Source organism: Dendrobates tinctorius, unplaced genomic scaffold (genome assembly GCF_039654945.1).
Source record: "Dendrobates tinctorius isolate UK_male_01 unplaced genomic scaffold, ASM3965494v1 ptg000038l, whole genome shotgun sequence".
Taxonomy (NCBI): Eukaryota; Metazoa; Chordata; class Amphibia; order Anura; family Dendrobatidae; genus Dendrobates; species Dendrobates tinctorius.
The window spans coordinates 31,178,383-31,199,931 of record NW_027361706.1 but is presented as its reverse complement, the minus strand read 5'-3'; the positions used below and the strand labels follow the sequence as shown (position 1 = coordinate 31,199,931).

Below are 21,549 nucleotides of genomic sequence, written 5' to 3'. Positions count from 1 at the left end.
ATATTGAGCAAATATAAATGATTTATCTTTACAGCCATAACATGAGATCATCTGTATTAGCTATGGACCATTATCTAACTGATTATTCTTGGTCCAATTAATTTTTAAGGGGTAAAACATTACCAAAGACATTAACAACATATGTATAAAGCAAAACTTACAAAGTGATGATGCGAGTGTCAAGTGGGGCAGCTGCATCATACATGGCCAGACGGTCCCTGCAGTCGGGACGTGTCCACTTGAGTCGAAGTTTCAATAGGTGACCAGGAGGACCCTGTATTTGCCATACACAGGTCGGAGAGGTGTAATCAGGACCTGATAATCGTAATTCTTGGCCAGCCCGTACATAGTTGTACCTGTAGCAGGCTGCAGGATATGGATGCAGAGAGGACAATATAATGCCGGAAGAATAGGAGAAAGGAATACAACAGAGTCAGTACAAAAATGGGAAGTATAACAACCAACTATAACATAAGTGGTGCAATTTTGCATCTGATTTCTTCCAGTGCAAAGATCCAAATTAATGTTGGCCCTGTAACTAAATACCATGGCAAAGGTAAAGGGGTAAAGGGGCTTGTTAGTGCCCCAGTCTGACTCTGCCATAGTACAGTGAAGGAAATAATTATTTGATCCCTTGCTGATTTTGTAAGTTTGCCTGCTGACAAAGACATGAACAGTCTATCATTTTAAGGGTAGATTAATTTTTAACATTGAGAGATAGGATATCAAAAATAAAATCCATAAAATCACATTATATAAATTATATAAATTTATTTGCATTTTGCAGTGAGAAATAAGTATTTGATCCCCTACCTACCATTAAGAGTTCTGGCTCCTACAGACCAGTTAGACGCTCCTAATCAACTTGGTACCTGCATTAAAAACAGCTGTCTTACATAGTCACCTTTCTAAAAGATTCCTGTCCACAGACTCAATCAGTCAGACTCTAACCTCTACAACATGGGCAAGAACAAAGAGCTTAATAAGGATGTCAGGGACAAGATCATAGGCCTGAACAAAGCTGGAATAGGCTACAAAACCATAAGTAAGACGCTGGGTGAGAAGGAGACAACTGTTGGTGCAATAGTAAGAAATGGAAGAAATACAAAATGACTGTCAATCAACAAATCTACATCGATCTTGGGCATCATGCAAAATCTCACCTTGTGGGGTATCCTTGATCATGAGGAAGGTGAGTGATCAGCTTAAAACTACATGGGGGGAACTTGATAATGATCTCGAGGCACCAAGAAAACCATTTTAAACCTTTATGCCGTAAAGGTATAAAATCTTGCAAGGTCACCCAGCTCAAGAAGGCACATATGCAGTCCCGTCTGAAGTTTGTCAAGAACACCCGGATGATTCTGTGAGTGATTGGGAGAAGGCGCTGTGGTCAGATAAGACAAAAATTGAGCTCTTTGGCATTAACTCAACTTGCTGTGTTTGGAGAAAGAGAAATGCTGCCTATGACCCAAAGAACACCATCCCCACAGTCAAGCATGGAGGTGGAAATATTATGTTTTGGGGGTGTTTCTCTGCTAAGGGCACAGGACTACTTCACCACATCAATGGGAGAATGGATGGAGCCATGTACTGTAAAATCCTGAGTGACAACCTTCTTCCCTCTGCCAGGACATTAATAATGGGTCATGGCTGGGTCTTCCAGCAAGACAATGACCCAAACATACAGCCAAAGCAACAAAGAAGTGACTCAAAAAGAAGCACATTAAGGTCATGGAGTGGCCTAGCCAGTCTCCAGACCTTAATCCCATAGAAAACTTATGGAGGCAGTTGAAGCTCTGAGTTGCCAAGCTACAGCCTCAAAATCTTAATGACTTAGAGATGATTGGCAAAGAGGAGTGGAACAAAATTCCTCCTGACATGTGCGCAAACCTCATCATCAACTACAAAAAAAGTCTGACTGCTGTGCTTGCCAACTAGGGTTTTGCCACCAAGTATTAAGTCTTGTTTGCCAGAGGGATCAAATACTTATTTCTCACTGCAAAATGCAAATAAATTTATATAATTTATGCAATGTGATTTTCTGGATTTTATTTTTGAAATTCTATCTCTCAATGCTAAAATTAACCTACCCTTAAAATTATAGACTGTTCATGTCTTTGTGAGAGGGCAAACTTACAATATCAGCAAGGGATCAAATAATTATTTCCTTCACTGTATGTCCCTGATATAAAGATCTATCTCAAATATTTACTACCCAGTTTATGAAATCTTTTCTTTAATATTATAAGCTATCTCACCTAAAGGATGAATTATGTTTCCATACCCGACATGGCTCATACACATTGAAATGTACAACGTTGGTTCCTTCTGTATATAATTATTCCCAAGGCAATAAACTGTATATTTGTATCAATGCTGTGCAAGAAGCAGTTAAAACAAATTAATTAATTAAAAAAAAATTAGAATAAAAAAAAATAAAAAAAAGAAATTAAGGAAAATTAAACCAGAAATTAAGTGAAAAGGACTTAATGATAGTAGAAGGCGGGTCTAAGAGCACATGGAAGGGGCTTGAAAACTGTCTAAATGTACGGGTAAGGGTATAAACTGGAGTTGAGAAAGATTTTCTCTGTATTGATCTGGTCTGGCTAGTGACTGGACTTCACATGACATCATGACCTCATGGTGAGGCTTAGTAAATGCCAGAGGTAGCTGGGATGCTGTGCCGAAAAAGCCAGATACGGAAGAGGACTGGACGGGATGCAACGGAGGACTTGATAGATTCCAGGACCAGGGCAGCGTGTATTATTTCGCTCAACTGTAATATGAACTATTTTCTATGTGGACAATAATATAATTGTATGTTCTGTATATAAAAAAGTCAGAAAATCACTTTTTTAAAGCTAAATAAAATTGACATGACATGTGCATACTCATATGTGTTATATATTGCCATTTTATTTTTTGCCTTACTGCAATCAATTTTACGTTGAGCTATTATATTATTCTGAAGTTGCCTCTGCAGCAACTCACATCTCTGCAGTCTCCTCACTTCCTGGCTTCTGGCAGGGCAGGCTCTCCTCCTTGAGTGACAGTTCTGGTGAGTAGCAGAGCTGTAGTAATAGTAGATCTATAAAGCTCAGAACAAGTTCTGCTGTAACACACTCAGCTATCAGTGGTTTGTTTTGAAGTCTACACTGTTATCACTATAAATCAATATAGAGATGAAAAGGTATTTGAACAAGCACATGGCTTGGGACAATGAAAGTTGTGATGCTGGATGCTATGGTGGTTGTGAGGGGATTGTAATTCTAAAGCACTGAAAAGAGCCCTGCCAGAAGCTGAGACTGAGGGAGAAGCTGGTGAGCAGCTAACTGTGGGATTGAAATCAATCGGCTGGAGAGAGCTGACTGGTATGTTATGAGTTCACTTCTCTCCTGGAATGTAACTACTACGTACTGTCAGCCACATGGAAACTAGCTGTGCACTATGAAAGATAAAAGCTCTCATTGCAAGAGAAGGAAAACATGTAGAAAAAGCAATTTACGGTAGTTACAAACTTCCTTATTTTCATATTATCTGACTAATTAAAGCAATTTAATAATTTTGGAATACCTATTTAAATAATGTTTGTTATTTAGCCTTAGCATAACTTCTGGGGTTTATTTTCTGACATGTAAGTCTATACGTGAACAACCAAATTTATACTTAAAAGGTGTACTTTTTTCCTACTGTAGTCAGTGTACATAGGCATATATGTTTTGAAGGCAGACACCTTTTTGCGGGAAAAAGGAAATGTTCCAGCTTCTGGAAAAAATGTCAGAGTAATCTGAATTCCATCAAAAAAACAATTAAAAGTAAAATGGACAAGAACAGAAGCAAGCGACGCGTTTCGAACACGGTTGTTCTTCATCAAGCTTGATAAAGAAGAATCGTGTTCGAAACGCGTTGGTTGGTTCTGTTCCTGTCCATTATATTTTTAATTGTTTTTTTTGATGGAATAAAGATTACTCTGAAAATTTTACCAGAAGCTGGCACATTTCCTCTTTTGCCTGCACTTGCTATACATGAGTGGTCAGCTCGTGGTTCTGTGCACGCTGGACTCCTATAAACTTCAACGGTGAGCTGGCACTATTCTTTTCTGTTTTCAGAAACCTTTTTGCAGGCTTACATTTGGTAATATCTGGCACATTTGGTTGGCCTTAGAGCCTAAACAGGTGAAAATTACTTCAGTCAATGATGGGTGATGATCAGTGACAATATTTAGATGACTACTGAAGTCATATCAGATTTGTTTGCACGTCTGTGATCCCTGTATATTAAAACTGTGGGCACAATTATTAGGCAAGTGAGTATTTTGACCATATCATCATTTTTATACAGATTTTCCATGTTGCATAAACTTGAATTCTTATTGAATGAAGCAGGTCAGGTGATGTGTATTTTTGTAATGAGGGAGGGTGAGGCTTAATGATGAAACACCCTTTATCAAGGTGTGTAGAATTTTTAGGTGCCTTGTTCCTCAGTCAAAAAAAGGCCAAAAAAGAAAAGTAACTGACTGAAAAGTCACAAATTCTTATGAGTCTTAAAGAGGGATGCAGCACTTAAAATTGTTAAGATATTGGGGCACGATCACAAAACAATCAAAAGTTTTGCTGCAAATACTCAACAGGGTCACAAAAAATGTGTTGAGAAAAAAGGCGCACATCAATTGCCAAAAATAGGAGAAGAATCAATTGTGAAGTGACCAGGAAGATATTATCCTCCAGTGGTGTCATATTCCTGAGCTGCAACCCCACTGGAGACCCAAAAGTACAAGGTGTTCACTGCACAGAGACATGACCGAGGTAAGGAAGGATGAAACCTGACCACCACTGAACAAGACACAGAAGTACAAGGTGCTTGGTGCTCACAGACATGGCCGAGGTAAGGAAGGCTGAATCCCAACCACCACTGAACAAGTCACAGAAATGGAAACAGACTAGGTCAAGAAATATCTGAAGATAGATTGTTCAAAGGTTTTATGGACTGATGAGATGAGAATGACTCTTGACAGACCAGATGGATGGGCCCATAGCTGGATCGGTAACGAGGCCAGACCTCCACTTCGACTCAAACACCAGCAGGGTGGAGGTGGGCTACTGCTATAGGCTAGGGTTATTAAAGATAAACTGGTTGGGCAGTGTCAAGTTGAAGATGGACTCAAAATCAATTCCCAAAGCTACTGCCTTTTTTTTTTGCAAGACACTTTCTTCAAACAGTGGCACCAGAAAAAAGTTTGCATCTTTTAAGAAAACCATACTTTTTCTGCAGGTGAATGCTCCGCTTTAGCTTTAGCATTGAAGCCTCCACTGCTCGGCTGCCAGAAAAAGCCTTAAAGATGAAAGAATAATGGCACGGCCCCTTCCACACGGGACCAAAACCCTGGTGAGAACTTGTGGGTCCTTCTTAAACAGGAGATTTACAGTGAAGGTGAACAGTCAGCAGTCTGATCAGTGTCGCAGGAGCTGTGGTTGGTGCTACCCAAAATTTTGATCCTTATTGTCAACAGATTTGAAACTGACTGACTCCATCGATTTAAGGCTTATGACTGTTATTGAAAAGAAGGGAAGAAATATTGGCCACTGATACTTTCTGTGACGTCTGCCTGCGGTCTGGACTGCAGCCAGACAGCACCCCGAGAAACACTGAGACCCTTTACCCCTATACAGGGATCTGGATTTATAGCAGAGCCCAGGAGGCGCTGTCTGAATAGGAGCAATGACCAGAGCAGGACGGTCGCCAGAAAGGTGTTCCAATACAGGACACAGAGGCAATGATATCCGAGACTAAACCAGTCAGGCAGAAATGGTATAAAAACAGTAGACAGTAGCAGAGTCAGATTCCAGGTCGTAGCCAGAGTCATAAACCGGGAGGGCAGCAGAGGTACAGAATCGTTAGGCAAAAGCAGAGTCAGAATCCAGGCCAAAGTAAGAGTCATAAACCAGGAGGGCAGCAGAGGTACAAAGTCGTTAGGCAGAAGCAGAGTCAGAATCCAGGCCGAAGTCAGTGTCATAAACCAGGAGAGTCGCAGAGGTACAGAATCGTTAGGCAGAAGCAAAGTCAGAAGTCCAGGCAAAAGTCAGAGTCAGTCAAACAGCAATTCACACAGTAACACGCAGGGGAACCAAGAATATATCCGGCGGCCTGCAAGAGCAGTCCCAAGGTATTTGAGGGATCAGGTCATCCCTTACAGGCCCGTGGCCCGATGATGTCATCCGGACTGCCCCCAGGACCAGGCTGGATGGTAATGCACCAGCCCCTTCATGACTGACCGAGGAGCGAAGCCTGCGTCCAGCGGACGCCTGCGCAGGAGCCTCATGACTATCGCCGCCACCACTCGGGGTTGAAGCACAACGCCTCCCAGAGACCAAGGCCGAGACTGCAGGCCACGGGTCAGACGGTGATAGGACAGTCCGGCGCCTCCTAGTGGTCGAGGCCGGAACAGCAGGCCCTGAGTCTGACGGTGATGTGATAGTCCGGCGCCTCCTACTGGCCGAGGCCGGGACAGCAGGCCCTGAGTCCGGCGGTGCCGTGACAGTACCCCCCCCTCTAAGAGGGGCCTCCGGACCCTCAAAACCCGGTTTGTCAGGGTGGAGGAGGTGAAACCTGCTAATCAACCGCTTTGCACGAATGTCACTAGCGGGGACCCAGGACCTCTCCTCTGGGCCGTAGCCCTTCCAATGCACCAAGTATTGTACCGAGTTTCTCACTAGACGGGAATCAAATATGCCTTGGACCTCGTACTCTAAGGCGCCCTTGACCAAAACTGGAGGAGGAGGGGACCGGACGGGACGAATTGGGGAGCGGTATACCTTGAGGAGGGACTTATGAAAAACGTTAGGAATTTTAAAAGACTGCGGGAGTTTTAACCGAAACGCTACTGGGTTAATTACCTCTAATATTTCATATGGTCCGATGAACCTGGGACCCAGTTTGGCTGACGGTACCTTAAGTTTGATGTTTCTTGTAGAGAGCCAAACCTTGTCACCAACTCCCAGGTGCGGCCCCTGGGATCGTCGTCTATTGGCTGCCGAAGTCTGTCTAATTTGAGCCCCTTTTAAATTAGAGTTTACTTCGGACCAAATAGTCTTTAGACGATGTATACTTTGCTCAACCCCTGGGATTTCCGACATCTTGGCCGAAAATGATCCAAAGCGCGGATGTAGACCGAGGTTACAGAAGAAGGGGGTGGTTTTGATGGAGTCTTGGTATCTATTATTGAGAGCGAACTCTGCCAATGGCAAATGTTCCACCCAATCTGACTGATGTGCTGAGACATAGCAGCGGAGGTATTGCTCCAGCGTTTGGTTGGCACGCTCAGTTTGACCATTCGTCTCGGGATGGTATGCCGAGGAAAAAGACAACTCAACACCAATACGTCTACAGAACGCCCTCCAGAACTTCGAGACGAACTGGGTACCCCTGTCGGATACGATATTTGCCGGAACGCCGTGCAGACGTACAACGTGAAGAACAAACAACTTGCTTAAGGTTTCAGAGTTGGGTAAGCCGGACAGGGGAACAAAGTGAGACTGTTTACTGAACCTGTCCACCACCACCCAAATACAAGTTTTCCCCTCGGAAGGTGGCAGGTCTGTAATGAAGTCCATGGAGATGTGGGTCCATGGACTTTCAGGGGTGGGCAAGGGCTGAAGCCAGCCGGCAGGACGGTTATGGGGGGACTTGGCGCGGGCACAGACTTCACACCCTGAGACGTACTCCTTGCAGTCCTTGGCCACCGTTGGCCACCAAAAGTTCCTGGTTACCAGCCTAGTGGTATTATTAAGACCAGGGTGGCCTGCCAGGACGGAGTCGTGAGATTCTTTTAACACTCGTAAGCGAAAAGTAGCTGGGACGAATAATTTTTTGGGGGGCGTAGAGTCAGGAACTTGTTCTGATGACCTACGGATCTCCTCCAGAAGGTCCAGAGATACTGCCGACACAACAATGCCATTTGCCAATATGGGAGCTGGTTCATAGTCCTCGGTGTGTGTGACAAAAGCTGCGGGAGAGGGCATCTGCCCTCACATTTTTGGTTCCGGGGCGAAAGGTGATTAAAAAATCGAACCTGGAGAAAAACAAGGCCCACCTGGCCTGCCTAGGGTTTAGTCTTTTAGCCGACTCTAGGTAGGTTAGGTTTTTGTGATCGGTAATAACAGTAATTTTGTGTTTGGCGCCTTCGAGGAAGTGGCGCCATTCCTCGAAGGCCCACTTAATTGCCAATAATTCTCGGTTGCCGATGTCATAGTTTCTCTCCGTGGCAGAGAATTTGCGGGAGAAAAAGGCACATGGACGAAGCTGAGTGAGGGATGCAGAGCCTTGTGAGAGCACTGCTCCCACTCCGACTTCGGAGGCATCCACCTCCACAATAAACGGGTGGTCCAAGTTTGGTTGAATCAACACCGGGTTGGCCACGAAGCACCCTTTTAGTGTGGAAAAAGCCCTGGTTGCCTCAGGATTCCAATTAGTCACGTCCGCCCCTTTCCGGGTAAGGTCCGTGAGTGGCTTGGCAATCTCTGAGAATCCCCTGATGAATTTGCGATAATAATTCTCAAATCCCAAAAATCGCTGGAGTGCTTTCAGCGATTTGGGTTGTACCCAATCCTTAATGGGTTGAATCTTGGCGGGATCCATGCGGAACCCCTTGCCTGAGACCATGTATCCTAAGAACTGCACCTCTTCGGCAAAAAAAACACATTTTTCAAATTTCGCGAACAAAGAGTTTTCGCGCAGTCTTTGCAGTACTGAACGGATGTGTTGAGCATGAGTCACAGGATCAGCAGAATAAATCAAAATGTCGTCCAGATATACGACGACATACACCCCACAAATATCTCTAAAAATATCATTGACGAAGTGCTGGAAGACTGCAGGAGCGTTACTGAGTCCGAAGGGCATTACCAGGTACTCAAAATGGCCAAGGGGTGTATTAAAGGCCGTTTTCCATTCGTCCCCATCTCTTATGCGGACCAGGTTATATGCCCCCCGGAGGTCAAGCTTAGTAAACCAGCGAGCTCCCAGTAACTGGTTAAACAGATCAGGAATGAGTGGCAGCGGGTATTGATTCTTTACCGTTATGGCGTTCAGCTCACGGTAGTCAATGCATGGTCTGAGTCCACCATCTTTTTTCTCTACAAAGAAAAACCCAGCTCCTACAGGTGAGGTGGAAGGTCTAATGAAGCCTTTTCGAAGGCTGTCTGCAATGTATTCCTTCATGGCTACACGCTCAGGACCAGAGAGGTTGAATATTCTCCCCTTAGGGAGACGGGCACCAGGGACCAGTTCGATAGGACAATCGTATTCTCTGTGAGGAGGTAGTTTCTCCGACTCCACTATAGAGAAAACATCTTCATAATCCCTAAACGCATATGGAATAGAAGGTGTTTTAATTTTAATCTGGTTCACTGAAAAAGACATACAGTTACTCTGACACCATGGACTCCAGCGTACAACGTCACCTATGCGCCAGTCAATAATCGGATTATGTTGGTGCAACCATGGCATGCCTAACACCACTGGATCTGACAAATTGTATATAACAAAAAATGACATTTGTTCGTTATGTAACGTCCCCACTGACATAGAAATTTCGGCAGTAACGAATTCCACGCCTCCTTGGAATATAGATGTACCATTAATAGCAGTAGTCTGAATAGGCGCTTTAAGCCTTGACAGAGGTACACCAAGGCTCTTAGCAAATAAAAAATCCATAAGGTTGACGGCAGCACCACAATCCACATAAGCCTTCACACACAGACGTTTCTTAGCAAAAGAAAGGGAAACTGGTAACAACAGTTTGGCCGCATTTGCGGGCAATACCTGACCCCCAACGCTGTCCAGGGGGTGATGGTCCAGGAATGTGGATTTCCAACAGCCAGCATTTTCCTTGAAGCTTCCAGGCTGCAGCATGTTTGAGCCTGAGAGTAACCTTCCAGGCTGTGCAATGTAACAGGTGTTTGGGCCAAGAATCAGCTCAGTCAAGAGGAAGGAAAAAAAAAGGTGAGGAAAACTGCTTTTATCTGTGTTAAGTATAGACACAAAAAGCAGTTTTATTTTTATGGCCGGATATAATGTGACGTCTGCCTGCGGTCTGGACTGCAGCCAGACAGCACCCCGAGAAACACTGAGACCCTTTACCCCTATACAGGGATCTGGATTTATAGCAGAGCCCAGGAGGCGCTGTCTGAATAGGAGCAATGACCAGAGCAGGACGGTCGCCAGAAAGGTGTTCCAATACAGGACACAGAGGCAATGATATCCGAGACTAAACCAGTCAGGCAGAAATGGTATAAAAACAGTAGACAGTAGCAGAGTCAGATTCCAGGTCGTAGCCAGAGTCATAAACCGGGAGGGCAGCAGAGGTACAGAATCGTTAGGCAAAAGCAGAGTCAGAATCCAGGCCAAAGTAAGAGTCATAAACCAGGAGGGCAGTAGAGGTACAAAGTCGTTAGGCAGAAGCAGAGTCAGAATCCAGGCCGAAGTCAGTGTCATAAACCAGGAGAGTCGCAGAGGTACAGAATCGTTAGGCAGAAGCAAAGTCAGAAGTCCAGGAAAAAGTCAGAGTCAGTCAAACAGCAATTCACACAGTAACACGCAGGGGAACCAAGAATATATCCGGCGGCCTGCAAGAGCAGTCCCAAGGTATTTGAGGGATCAGGTCATCCCTTACAGGCCCGTGGCCCGATGATGTCATCCGGACTGCCCCCAGGACCAGGCTGGATGGTAATGCACCAGCCCCTTCATGACTGACCGAGGAGCGAAGCCTGCGTCCAGCGGACGCCTGCGCAGGAGCCTCATGACTATCGCCGCCACCACTCGGGGTTGAAGCACAACGCCTCCCAGAGACCAAGGCCGAGACTGCAGGCCACGGGTCAGACGGTGATAGGACAGTCCGGCGCCTCCTAGTGGTCGAGGCCGGAACAGCAGGCCCTGAGTCTGACGGTGATGTGATAGTCCGGCGCCTCCTACTGGCCGAGGCCGGGACAGCAGGCCCTGAGTCCGGCGGTGCCGTGACACTTTCTTTAAATGTCAGAAATGTATTTTTTGTACATGATGAGTTGTTTGGTTTAACAGATGAAAATAAACAATTGAGAAAGGAAAATTTTCATTTTTCATTTAGTTGCCCAAGAATTCAGCACACGTAGATGTCCTCCTAAGAAAGACGAAACCTCACTTTTACTTTCTTAGATATTTAGGTTTCAGGTTTATTAACCTTTTGGATTGACCAACAGCGCTGTAGTTGTAGGAAAGAAAATGCTAAAAGCCATAGCCAGCTCACCAACAACCACACTGGTGCGCGGAGCTTCATCTCGACAGGACGTAGAATGCATCAAAAAATGGAACATTGGAGTTGTAGCTCCTGGAACGCCAATCTTCCATTTTTTGAGCACTGTAGTTGGTCAATAATAAAATTAATCATCTACAATACAAATTTCCAAATAATTCTGCACATATTGTTTTATGCAAGAGCGCAGAAGAGAATCCAGCTGCTTGTACTAGTAGATCATGCTTTCTCCATGGTTCTCATAGGAATCACTAGAAGTACGGTATATTTGAAACTTAAGTAAAACCTTGCCAACATCAGCTAACTAGAGAACCTCTTTAAATGTAGTGTGGAAGTGGTTATAGTGGTTTCGAGTGGAAATTGTGACAGTCACCGACAGATATATGCTGAGAGAACAGGACATCAGGAGGAGCTTTCACGAACAAAGTAATTTCCCAGCAGACACTTAATGATTTTTATTTTTGCAATTTTTCATTTTCTTTTCATTCATGGAAACCCTTTGTAAGCAGCAGATGAGGCGGACAGCCCTACCAGTACTGGAGGAGAGCAGCTGCATGTTCTGTATTGTGCCTTCTGGAAACATAATTCAAAGGAAATAAAATAAGGTCAAACATATATAAAGCAAAGAACGAAACACTGGCATGTTTCCCATGAAAGCTGCACGGGTTGTCCATGGGAACAGGGCTAAAAAAATCTTTTTTTGCAATTGGGTTTCATTACAAATTGTGTTCCATTTGCCTTCTATAATCTCTGTGTTGTACTTATCCCATTGGTGGCTGCAGAATGAGTTAACTTAGAATAGTCAGTGAGCTCGCTATGACATTCTGATGAGAGAGTTTTTCTGTCTTTTCCTGGGCTTCTCTCAGCTGATTTATGACCATAGACCACAACAAAATTGAATGTTCAAGAAAACAAAGTCTGTAAAATCCAAATGATACATTTTTTTTTATAAAACCCAGTTGCTAAAATGATTTTTAGCCCCAAATGCATGCAATTTACATAAAAAATATAAACTTGTCCCCAAAGTTGAACAGAATAGCGCACAGTGGTGAAAATTTTGCAATGTACATTACTTTTTGAGAGGAGAATATGTCATACACAGGAAAATATAAGTAAGGGATCTTGTGAATGACTGTATTTTTGGTCTGAGTGCTATCGAACCAAAAATAGTATCGCATTCGGACCAGTGTTATTCTATGGGGCTGTGCAGAGTCTGTTAATTCTTTCTGAAGGTTTTTTTTGCAGTGAAATGGGCGTTCTGATTTGTTTTTCTAGCAATCCTATGAGCAGCTCTCGCTATAATTTAGCTTGTTCTTCCAGACCTTATCTTGACCTCCACTGTTCCTGTTATCTAACATTTCTTAATTACATTTTGAACTGAAGATAGGGCAACTTGAAAATGCTTTGCTATCTTCTTATAGCCTTCTCCTGCCTTGTGGGCTGCCACCATTTTCTTTTTCAGGGTGCTAAGCAGCTGCTTAAAAGAACTCATGGCTGTTTTTTTGGCACAAGGTTAGAGAAAGCTGAATTCATATAAAGCAGCAAGATTTGCATCACTTGGCCTTTCCTAACAATGATAGTGAACAAGCCATAGCCCTAACAGGCTGAAACCATAGTCAAAGTTATCTGAGCAAACAAATCTACAAGGGTGCCCAAACTTTTGCATCCGCCCATTTACCTTTTTTGTAATTTTTAAAATGTAAAAGATGACAATATACAGTATATATTTTTTTGCCTAAAATACAAAGGAAATGTGTCATCTCTAACTTTAAACCTTTCAGAGGTCATTTCATCTTCAACTTGCTTAACTATTCACAATAACAATAATTTTGACCTGAGGTGCCCAAATTTTCTCAAGCCACCGTATAATGTAAATCACGTACTTACCTAATATGTCCGTTGAATTTGGGTCCACATGGTACTGATCATATATGTAGGTCCCCTTGGCTTTAGACTTACGTTGCATGACACTAGTGAGTGCTGCCTTCACTGAGTCCACAGTAACGTCTTTGCTATGAGAATTAGGCACATCCAGGATAATCCAAAAATAAACTTTCAAGCTGCCCTTTCTAAAGAAAAAGATAAATGGTAAGAACAGCATAAGACATTGGCCAACACTGACTTAACACATATAATAATAACATTTAGAATTGAGAGTCCTCAGTGGTTGATACCTTTTAATGGCTAACTGAAAAGATGGTAACACATTGCAAGCTTTCGAGACTACGCAGGTCTCTTCATCAGGCTGGACTAATACAACATCTGAAGAATAACATAGTCTAGTCTGATGAAGAGACCTGCGTAGTCTCGAAAGCTTGCAATGTGTTACCATCTTTTCCGTTAGCCATTAAAAGGTATCAACCACTGAGGACTCTCAATTCTAAATATTCTTCTATCTACTGGCTAACACGGTACAAAGATATATATCTTTCCTGTAAGGGAAAATATATCACCCCAGTGTATACTCAAGGCACATGCAACAACACTATGAAAAAAACAAAATGTTGCCTAACTAGGGTTTCAGTGCTTAGAACATAGGGTAGAATTGCCCAAATTGTCAAGAAACTCTTCAAACAGAGGCGTAACGATCAGTGATGTAGAAAGTATAACCGCAACTAGGCACATGCGGGAGAGAGGCTCACTCATGCCAAAGCCTACTTGATCTGGATGTGCATCTGAGGACACACAATCATCTGAAGTGTATTACCCAGTGGCTCCCTGCACTTCAATACATGGCGCCGGCCAATCAGAGGCTGGCAACTGAACTGACGTTATGAAGAATCATTTATTTTTTTAATGTGCCAAAAAAGAGCGACATAATGGATTTTATACCAAAAAGGGGACCAGAATGGGGGTCATTATACCAGGAATGGGCATAGGATGGAGGACATTCTTTTAGGATGGGGGACAGAAAGGGGAACTTTATTACAGCAAGGGGCCCAGGATAGGGCACATTATACGAAGAGGAGATCCAGGAAGAAGCCCAGGACAGAGGACATTATAACAAGAAAAGGCACAGGATTGTGGACATTATACCAGGATGGGGCCAGATCTCATGGTCAGTCTGTGATCTATTAGTGTTAGGCGTCAGGTTTCTGCGTCTGCTCTGCAGGAAGCCAGAGCCTCACATTCTGCGGTCTCCTGCTGTCTTTCTACTGCAGAGGAGATTACTTTGCTGCGGACCGCTCCAGAGACTAAGTCTCTCTGTGCTCCTACTGGGCATGCTCACGAGACGATCTCCCATTGGAGATCGGGAGTCATGTGCCCAGGTCCTGTTCCAGATCTCATTGGTCCATCTCGGAGATCTGGAAGGTCCCGCTCGGCTATAAAAAGCGCGCATGGCCGTTCCGCCATGCGCTAGTATAGACTAAACTTGGTATGTGTGAATGGTGACGGATGTATGATTCTGGTGACTGACTTATTATAAAACCCCTTCCCTCTGATATTACGCATGTGGATAGGGAATTAGTTTAGCAGTCAGCGCCAGTCAGTGGCAAGTCTTAGGCCTCTGTGCACACCGCACCTCTATGCTAGCGTCCGACATTGCGTTTGCTTTCTGGCTTTGTCATCGAGCGGCAGTGTCCTACGCCGCGCTGCAGTTGCAGCCCTTCTTGGCGCTCGCAGTAGTGACGCCGCACACACGGTAGGTCTAGAGGGACGCAGCTCCTCTGTCTTAGGTCCTGCTCCTGTGACCTGATACTGTGTGTGCATTTACCTGAGGCCTTTGGCCTGTTTCACACTTCCGTTTTTGACCATCAGTCAAAATCCGCCTTTTTTAAAAAAAACGGATCCGCCATTTTTTTTGGCAGATCCGTTTTTTTCCCCATTAAGTTGCATTACCGGCGGATCTTGATGGATGGCCATCCGTTGGATCCGTTTTTTTGCCGATCCGCCAAATTTTTTCCGTCCGCCGACATGCCTGGACGGACCATGCAACTTTTTTTAGCTGCAGGATCCGCATTTTTCATTGCGCATGCCCGGAGGAAGGAAGTCAGCAGGAAATTTAACCCTGAAATCCTTTCTGGCGGACGGAAAAAATTCTCTCTCTCTCTCTCCTGCGGTTCCTTTAAAATACTCCATTCAACGGATCCGTCAAAAAAACGGTCCGGTGGCATCCGTTCACATCAGTTAGCACCGGATCCGCTTTCCGCCATTTTGGCGGATTTTAACTGACACAAAAAAAATGAAGTGTGAAACAGGCCTAACAGGCTCAGTGTTTTTGTATGTTTATGTTGCGGCGCCTCTGTGTGTGAACAGAGCCCGCTCTGCGCACTTCGGGTGAAGTTGAACCCGTGTGCATTATACCGCCATATTGCTCCTCTGTCATTACCTAGCAGCGGTGTAACACCTACTGCACAGTGGACCCTGAGCGGCGAACGCACTTTATTATTACTTTTATTTAGTGCGTTCCGCCGTTCCTAATATTATACTAGCGCCAGGGTCTGGCTAGTGATGGCAGAACAGCAGCAACTCTTACAGTATATTCGGCAGCTGGAAGGCCGATTGGCTACTCTTGAGAGTGCTATCTCTGCTGCAAAATCCACTGAAGCTGCTGTACAGGCAATCGCAGACACGGTTTCACGTATGTTCCCGTCCTCCCATGCGCCGACAGTTACCTGCCTCCCGTTGCCCGATAAATTTTCTGGCGATGGCGCCTCCTGTAGGGGTTTCGTCAGCCAGTGCTCTATCCAGCTGGAGTTACTGGCTGTGTGATTCCCTACGGAACGGGCCAAGGTGGGGTTTATTGTTTCCCTTCTGTCGAGCAAGGCGTTGGAGTGGGCTACGCCACTATGGGAGCATGGTGACCCAGAGGTTCGGACCGCTGCTCAGTTTTTAACAGCTATTAAGCAGGTCTTCCAGGGACCACGGGTCACGCACGACACCTCTCTACAGCTACTTGCTTTGACTCAGGGATCCCTCTCGGTTAGTCAGTATGCCATTCGTTTTCGGACACTGGCTTCCGAGCTGGAGTGGTCTGACAAAGCCCTCATCCCTGTGTTTTGGAGAGGTTTAGCTGAGCATGTTAAAGATGCTCTTTCTACCAGAGAGGTTCCTGCAAGTCTGGAGGAGCTGATTGCCATTGCCACCCGTATTGATCTCCGTTTTTCGGAGCGCGGGCTGGAGCGTGCTCAATCCAGACGGAGGGTTACTTCGGCTCCCAACCTCTTTGAACCTCTGGAATCACCCGAGCCAGAGTGTTCACTCCCAGAGCCCACGGAGGTGTCTCGCGCCAGTCTCGGGTCGCGTCTGGCACTAAGCTCCACTTGCGGCTGCTTCTGTCAGCACTCTGTTCACCCGGATAACGGGGCCCCGCAATGGCCAAACTCTGTGCCGCCGGGCAAGACCTTTGACCCCCTCGCCTTCGGCCGAAGGTTCTAGCGTGGGCACACGCGTCCAGGGCGGGTGGTCACTGTGGATACATGCAGACCACAAAACTCCTGGCAGGGTCGTATTGGTGGCTGCACAGGGCTCGGGACATTAAAAAATATATTCAGGCATGCGCCTCGTGTGCTCGGGTAAGCTTCCTTAAACAGAGAGTGGAGACGTCCGCCGACACACCGCGGCGTCCCACTTCAACTTAAGCTTCGGGCGGTTTTGCCGCTCCCGTTGTCTCCCACGTGTCCCTTCTTAAACCTGACGATCTTGCCGCCTCTGATACCTTCCACGTGTCCCGGTTTTCAGTGTCACCTACCGGGACATCAGACTTGCCTTCAGACAAGTCTGAGGCCTATGCCTCTGATGGGCACAGGGTGGTGGATTGGAAGGCTCAGAGAGGAGGGGGCCCTAGGAGGGGGGTAATGTTAGGCGTCAGGTTTCTGCGTCTGCTTTGCAGGAATCCAGAGCCTCACATTCTGTGGTCTCCTGCTGTCTTTCTACTGCAGAGGAGATTACTTTGCAGCAGACCGCTCCAGAGACTAAGTCTCTCTGTGCTCCTACTTGGCATGCTCACGAGACGATCTCCCATTGGAGATCGGGAGTCATGTGCCCAGGTCCTGTTCCAGATTTCATTGGTCCATCTCAGAGATCTGGAAGGTCCCGCTCGGCTATAAAAAGCGCGCATGGTCGTTCCGCCATGCGCTAGTATAGACTATACTTGGTATGTGTGAATGATGACGGATGTATGATTCTGGTGACTGACTCATTATAAAACCCCTTCCCTCTGATATTACGCATGTGGATAGGGAATTAGTTTAGCAGTCAGTGGCAAGTCTTAGGCCTTTGTGCACACCGCACCTCTACGCTAGCGTCCAACATTGCGTTTGCTTTCTGGCTTTGTCATCGAGCGGCAGTGTCCTACGCCGAGCTGCAGTTGCAGCCCTTCTTGGTGCTCACAGTAGCGATGCCACACACACGGTAGGTCTAGAGGGACGCAGCTCCTCTGTCTTAGTTCCTGCTCCTGTGACCTGATACTGTGTGTGCATTTACCTGAGGCCTGTGTCACTAACAGGCTCAGTGTTTTTGTATGTTTATGTTGAGGCGCTTCTGTGTGTGAACAGAGCCCGCTCTGCGCACTTCGGGTGAAGTTGAACCCGTGCGCATTATACCGCCATATTGCTCCTCTGTCATTACCTAGCAGCGGTGTAACACCTACTGCAAGGTGGACCCCGAGCAGCGAACGCACTTTGTTATTATTTTTATTTAGTGCGTTCCGCCGTTCCTAACAATTAGTATACCCAAGGTTTTTTCACACATGCTGTTGCTTAGTTCTATTCCTCCCATTCTTAGATGTAATTTTCATTTTTCTTACCCAGATGTAGAATCTTGTATTTCTTCCTGTTAAATACCATTCTAGTAGTCACTGTCCACTGTTCAAGCTTAGATCCTTCTGAATCCTTTCTCTGCCTTCTCTAGTGTTAGCTATCCCTCTTAGCTTTGCATTGTCTGCAAATTTGGTTAGTTATACCAAGATGTGGTACATATATACTAGGATTGACCAAGTTTTTGGGGCATATACCAGGAAGGAGCCAAGGATGTGCGGCCTTACTACATAATGGGGAAGGGAGTGCAACTCGTATATCTTCATAGGATTTAGAACTCTTCAAGGGCCCATATCTCTGACCAACATGTGGAGACAGATTGGGTGTGTGGGCGTGGGTGTTTGGGGTCACATGTCCAAATTTTGCATCAGGGCCCATCGGACACTAGTTACGCCACGCCTCTGCGCACAACCCTTTAATTTATCGCTCAAAAATCACTCTGCTTCTATTTATCTCACCCAAAAGCATAGACCATGCTGGAGTTGTGATATGCAGCCAGTTCTGAAGCCAAGACAAGAGCAGTTACCTAAAGATAGAAAGCAATGGTAAGAGAAATAGAAATATAGAATATAAAAAACATAATTTAAGACAAAAGAAATCTGAACATAACCCCATTCAAAATTGTCTAGCCTGATGTTCTGTTTAACTAAATGTACAAATCAGAATGCATAAGACAGAGTAATAACTATAATCATAGTAACAAATGCATAGGACTGCAGGGGTGATCCAGAAGTTGCTGGTGGGCCAGAATAGCCCTTAGGGGATGTTTTTGTTTTTGCTAAAATGTATTGTTATTATTTGTTTTTGCATGCTACTGCTGCTAGTACATATTAGTAGGGCATGTATTTGTGGTTAAAAATTATCCTTCATGCAACTGGGTTTCTTAAAAAATGTTGGTATCGGTTAGCTCTTTGGTCAGGCCTTTTGTTTTAATACACATTCATCTTTGATGTGTTCTGTGGTCATAAGTCAACTGAGAGGAGCTCAGAAAAAGACAGACAAAAGAGTTACAAACTACATATCAGAAAGTAATAGTGGGCTCACTGACAGATTTCCAGTTAAGTCATTCTGCATCCAGTAATAGACAGTGCAACACAGTTATAGAATTCAAATGATGTGAAATATTTAATGAAATGCAATTGTAAAAACGATTTTTATCCCTAATTACATTGGATAAAAAAAAAAATCCCCTATTGAGTTCGCTCTAAATTTTTATATCCACAACTCCAGTGGGCCTACAGTAAAGGAAACACTATACTGAAACAGAATGGATTTATTTCATACAGTGGACAAAAAGTCATTGTTACAGGATTATATACTGTAAGTCTCTAATATTGAAATGTAGCAACTATCCACAAGATAGAGCCGAAACTTTCTGGCTCCAGATGCAGATTCAACACCGATCTCAAAAAAAGACTCTGAAATTAATGACATGAATGTAGATTGTGCTCCATCAGTATTATTTTTCTATGAATCTGCTTTAAAAAGCTGAGTGTTGAGCTTTGTTCCCAAGACTAGTGGGTGTCCCAGTAGCAAACTCCCACTTTTCAGAAAGCTAGCACCAATCTTGCGGATAGTTGGTAATTTAACTTGGGGAATTTCCCTTTAAGGGATAAACTATAAGATTGTTGCAGAAATTTTTAGGAACCTTCCAATCATTTGAATTGCAAAATTGAACATGATACAATCTCTTTTTTTTGGGGTGGGGGGGGGTGTGTCATCAGAAAATGACATATATATTATATTTCAATTATACAATGAAAAGTAGAAAAGTTAATAAAATGAGGACATTAGACCTCAAGACATAGCAAACAATAACAAACTAGATAGTGTCAAGTGTGGACAAAGCAGAAAAAAATACATGAGATCATGAAAATGATGATAATAGAAAAACAAGAAGAAAAAAATCCATTGCACTGAAATGAGACTTTGTTATGTAAATTAGAATATGTGGATTTAATTAGAATATATGTTAGGGCATGACCAGCAACTCCAAAACCCCAAAAATCACTTACTAAATATGAGTACCTCCTACACCCTGATCTTCCATGAATCAGAGCATAAGAAGTTACCAGAAAGCTATAAAATAAAAAGAACAGGACAGAGTATTCCTCTGATCCCCAAATTCACAGGGAAAATCACCTACAATTACTGAAATTTCTTTAATACTCTGTGCAAAAGTCTTTCTTGACTTCAGGAAGCTTCAAGATGCTTCCTGTATGGAGAAACTAGTCACAGGCATTGCTCAGGGGTGATTTTATCCAATTGTTCCACACAAACAATCTTTAAATCCTGATGTCCCGTGGGTGCCTTCTAAGAACTCTGAGCATTTGTTCCTTCCATACATTTTTTATTGGATTTATGTCCAGTGATTGGCTCGGCCACTCTAGCAGCTTTATTTTATTTTTATGAAACCAATTGAGAGTTTCCTTGGCTGCATGTTTGGGATCATTGTCTTAGTGAAATGTCCACCCTTGTTTCAACTTCATTATCCTGGTAGAATGGCAGGAGATTTTTATCAAGAATGTCTCAGTACATTTGTCCATTCATCCTTCCTTCAAATCATATGAAGTTTGCCAGTGTCGTACACTGAAAAACAGCCCCACACCATGATGTCCCACCTCCAAACTTCACTGTTGGTATGGTGTTTTGGGGGTGATATGCAGTGCTTATTACACTAGCTGTATGTTAGGTATTTGTCATATATGCCCTTGGTTTCGAGAGGAAGGTCCCCAATTTGTGACTCGGGAGCCACATGTGGCTCGCTGTCCCATGACTTGTGGCTCGCACTGGTCTGCCAACTTGGGGCACTAGCTCCAGATCTAACAAGCAGGTAAGAAGAGAACATCTCAAAATGGTGAACTTTGTGTGTATCCCTGCACAGAAGAACAGATCTGGATGCACATTTACTGGTCTCTGGCGGGCAGTGAAAATTTGAGTATGGAACGCTGGAGACAGGATGACACTACCTGTCAGAGGAGGTGCTTGAAGCTGGATGCAACAGTGTGATGGCAGTGCTTAATGGGAGAATACTAAATGGGAGTATTGTGTGAACCCCTGGATCTTGGTAATTTGCTTCAGGGTGATTTCTGTGGAAAAGCTTTGGTTATTATTATATCCATAATGCAGTCTTTGGTTGCCACTACTGTGAAGGGGGTGGGAGCTGGAAGTCGCTCGTGATCCTCTCTCGGAACTGGAAGTGGCTCGTCACCCTCTCTCGGAGCTGAATGTGGCTCTCAAGGTCAGAAAGGTTGGGGACCACTGGTTTAGAGTAATCATTATGACAAGTACACTAAGGCAATGTTCACATGCAACATTTTTGCAGTGTTTTTTTCCTACTTTTTTCTGCAAATTTAAATTTGCTCTTTGCAGTAGCAGTAAAAGCTGTGAGGTTTCAGAAATCTTACGCATATACTTGTTTGTTTTTCTGACTGAATTTTAGAACTGCAGCATTTTTTAATTCTCTAGCATGTAAACTATTTCAGCATTTGCGCAGGCGTACTT

General features: G+C 44.3%; 1 protein-coding gene across 2 annotated transcripts in view; it reads right to left on the bottom strand.

Annotated features, from left to right (window-relative positions):
• Window positions 1–21,549, bottom strand: part of TMPRSS6 (transmembrane serine protease 6) — a 232,808-nt gene that overhangs the window by 94,828 nt on the left and 116,431 nt on the right. The window contains exons 4-7 of one of the 2 annotated variants that reach the window (XM_073574345.1): window positions 18,504–18,571; window positions 13,175–13,356; window positions 11,819–11,860; window positions 162–366 (exon numbers count right to left, since the gene is read on the bottom strand). In XM_073574345.1, the coding sequence (XP_073430446.1) occupies window positions 162–366; window positions 11,819–11,860; window positions 13,175–13,356; window positions 18,504–18,571 (497 nt within the window). The remainder of the gene's footprint in view (window positions 1–161; window positions 367–11,818; window positions 11,861–13,174; window positions 13,357–18,503; window positions 18,572–21,549) is intronic. The other variant, XM_073574347.1, reaches the window with a different exon arrangement.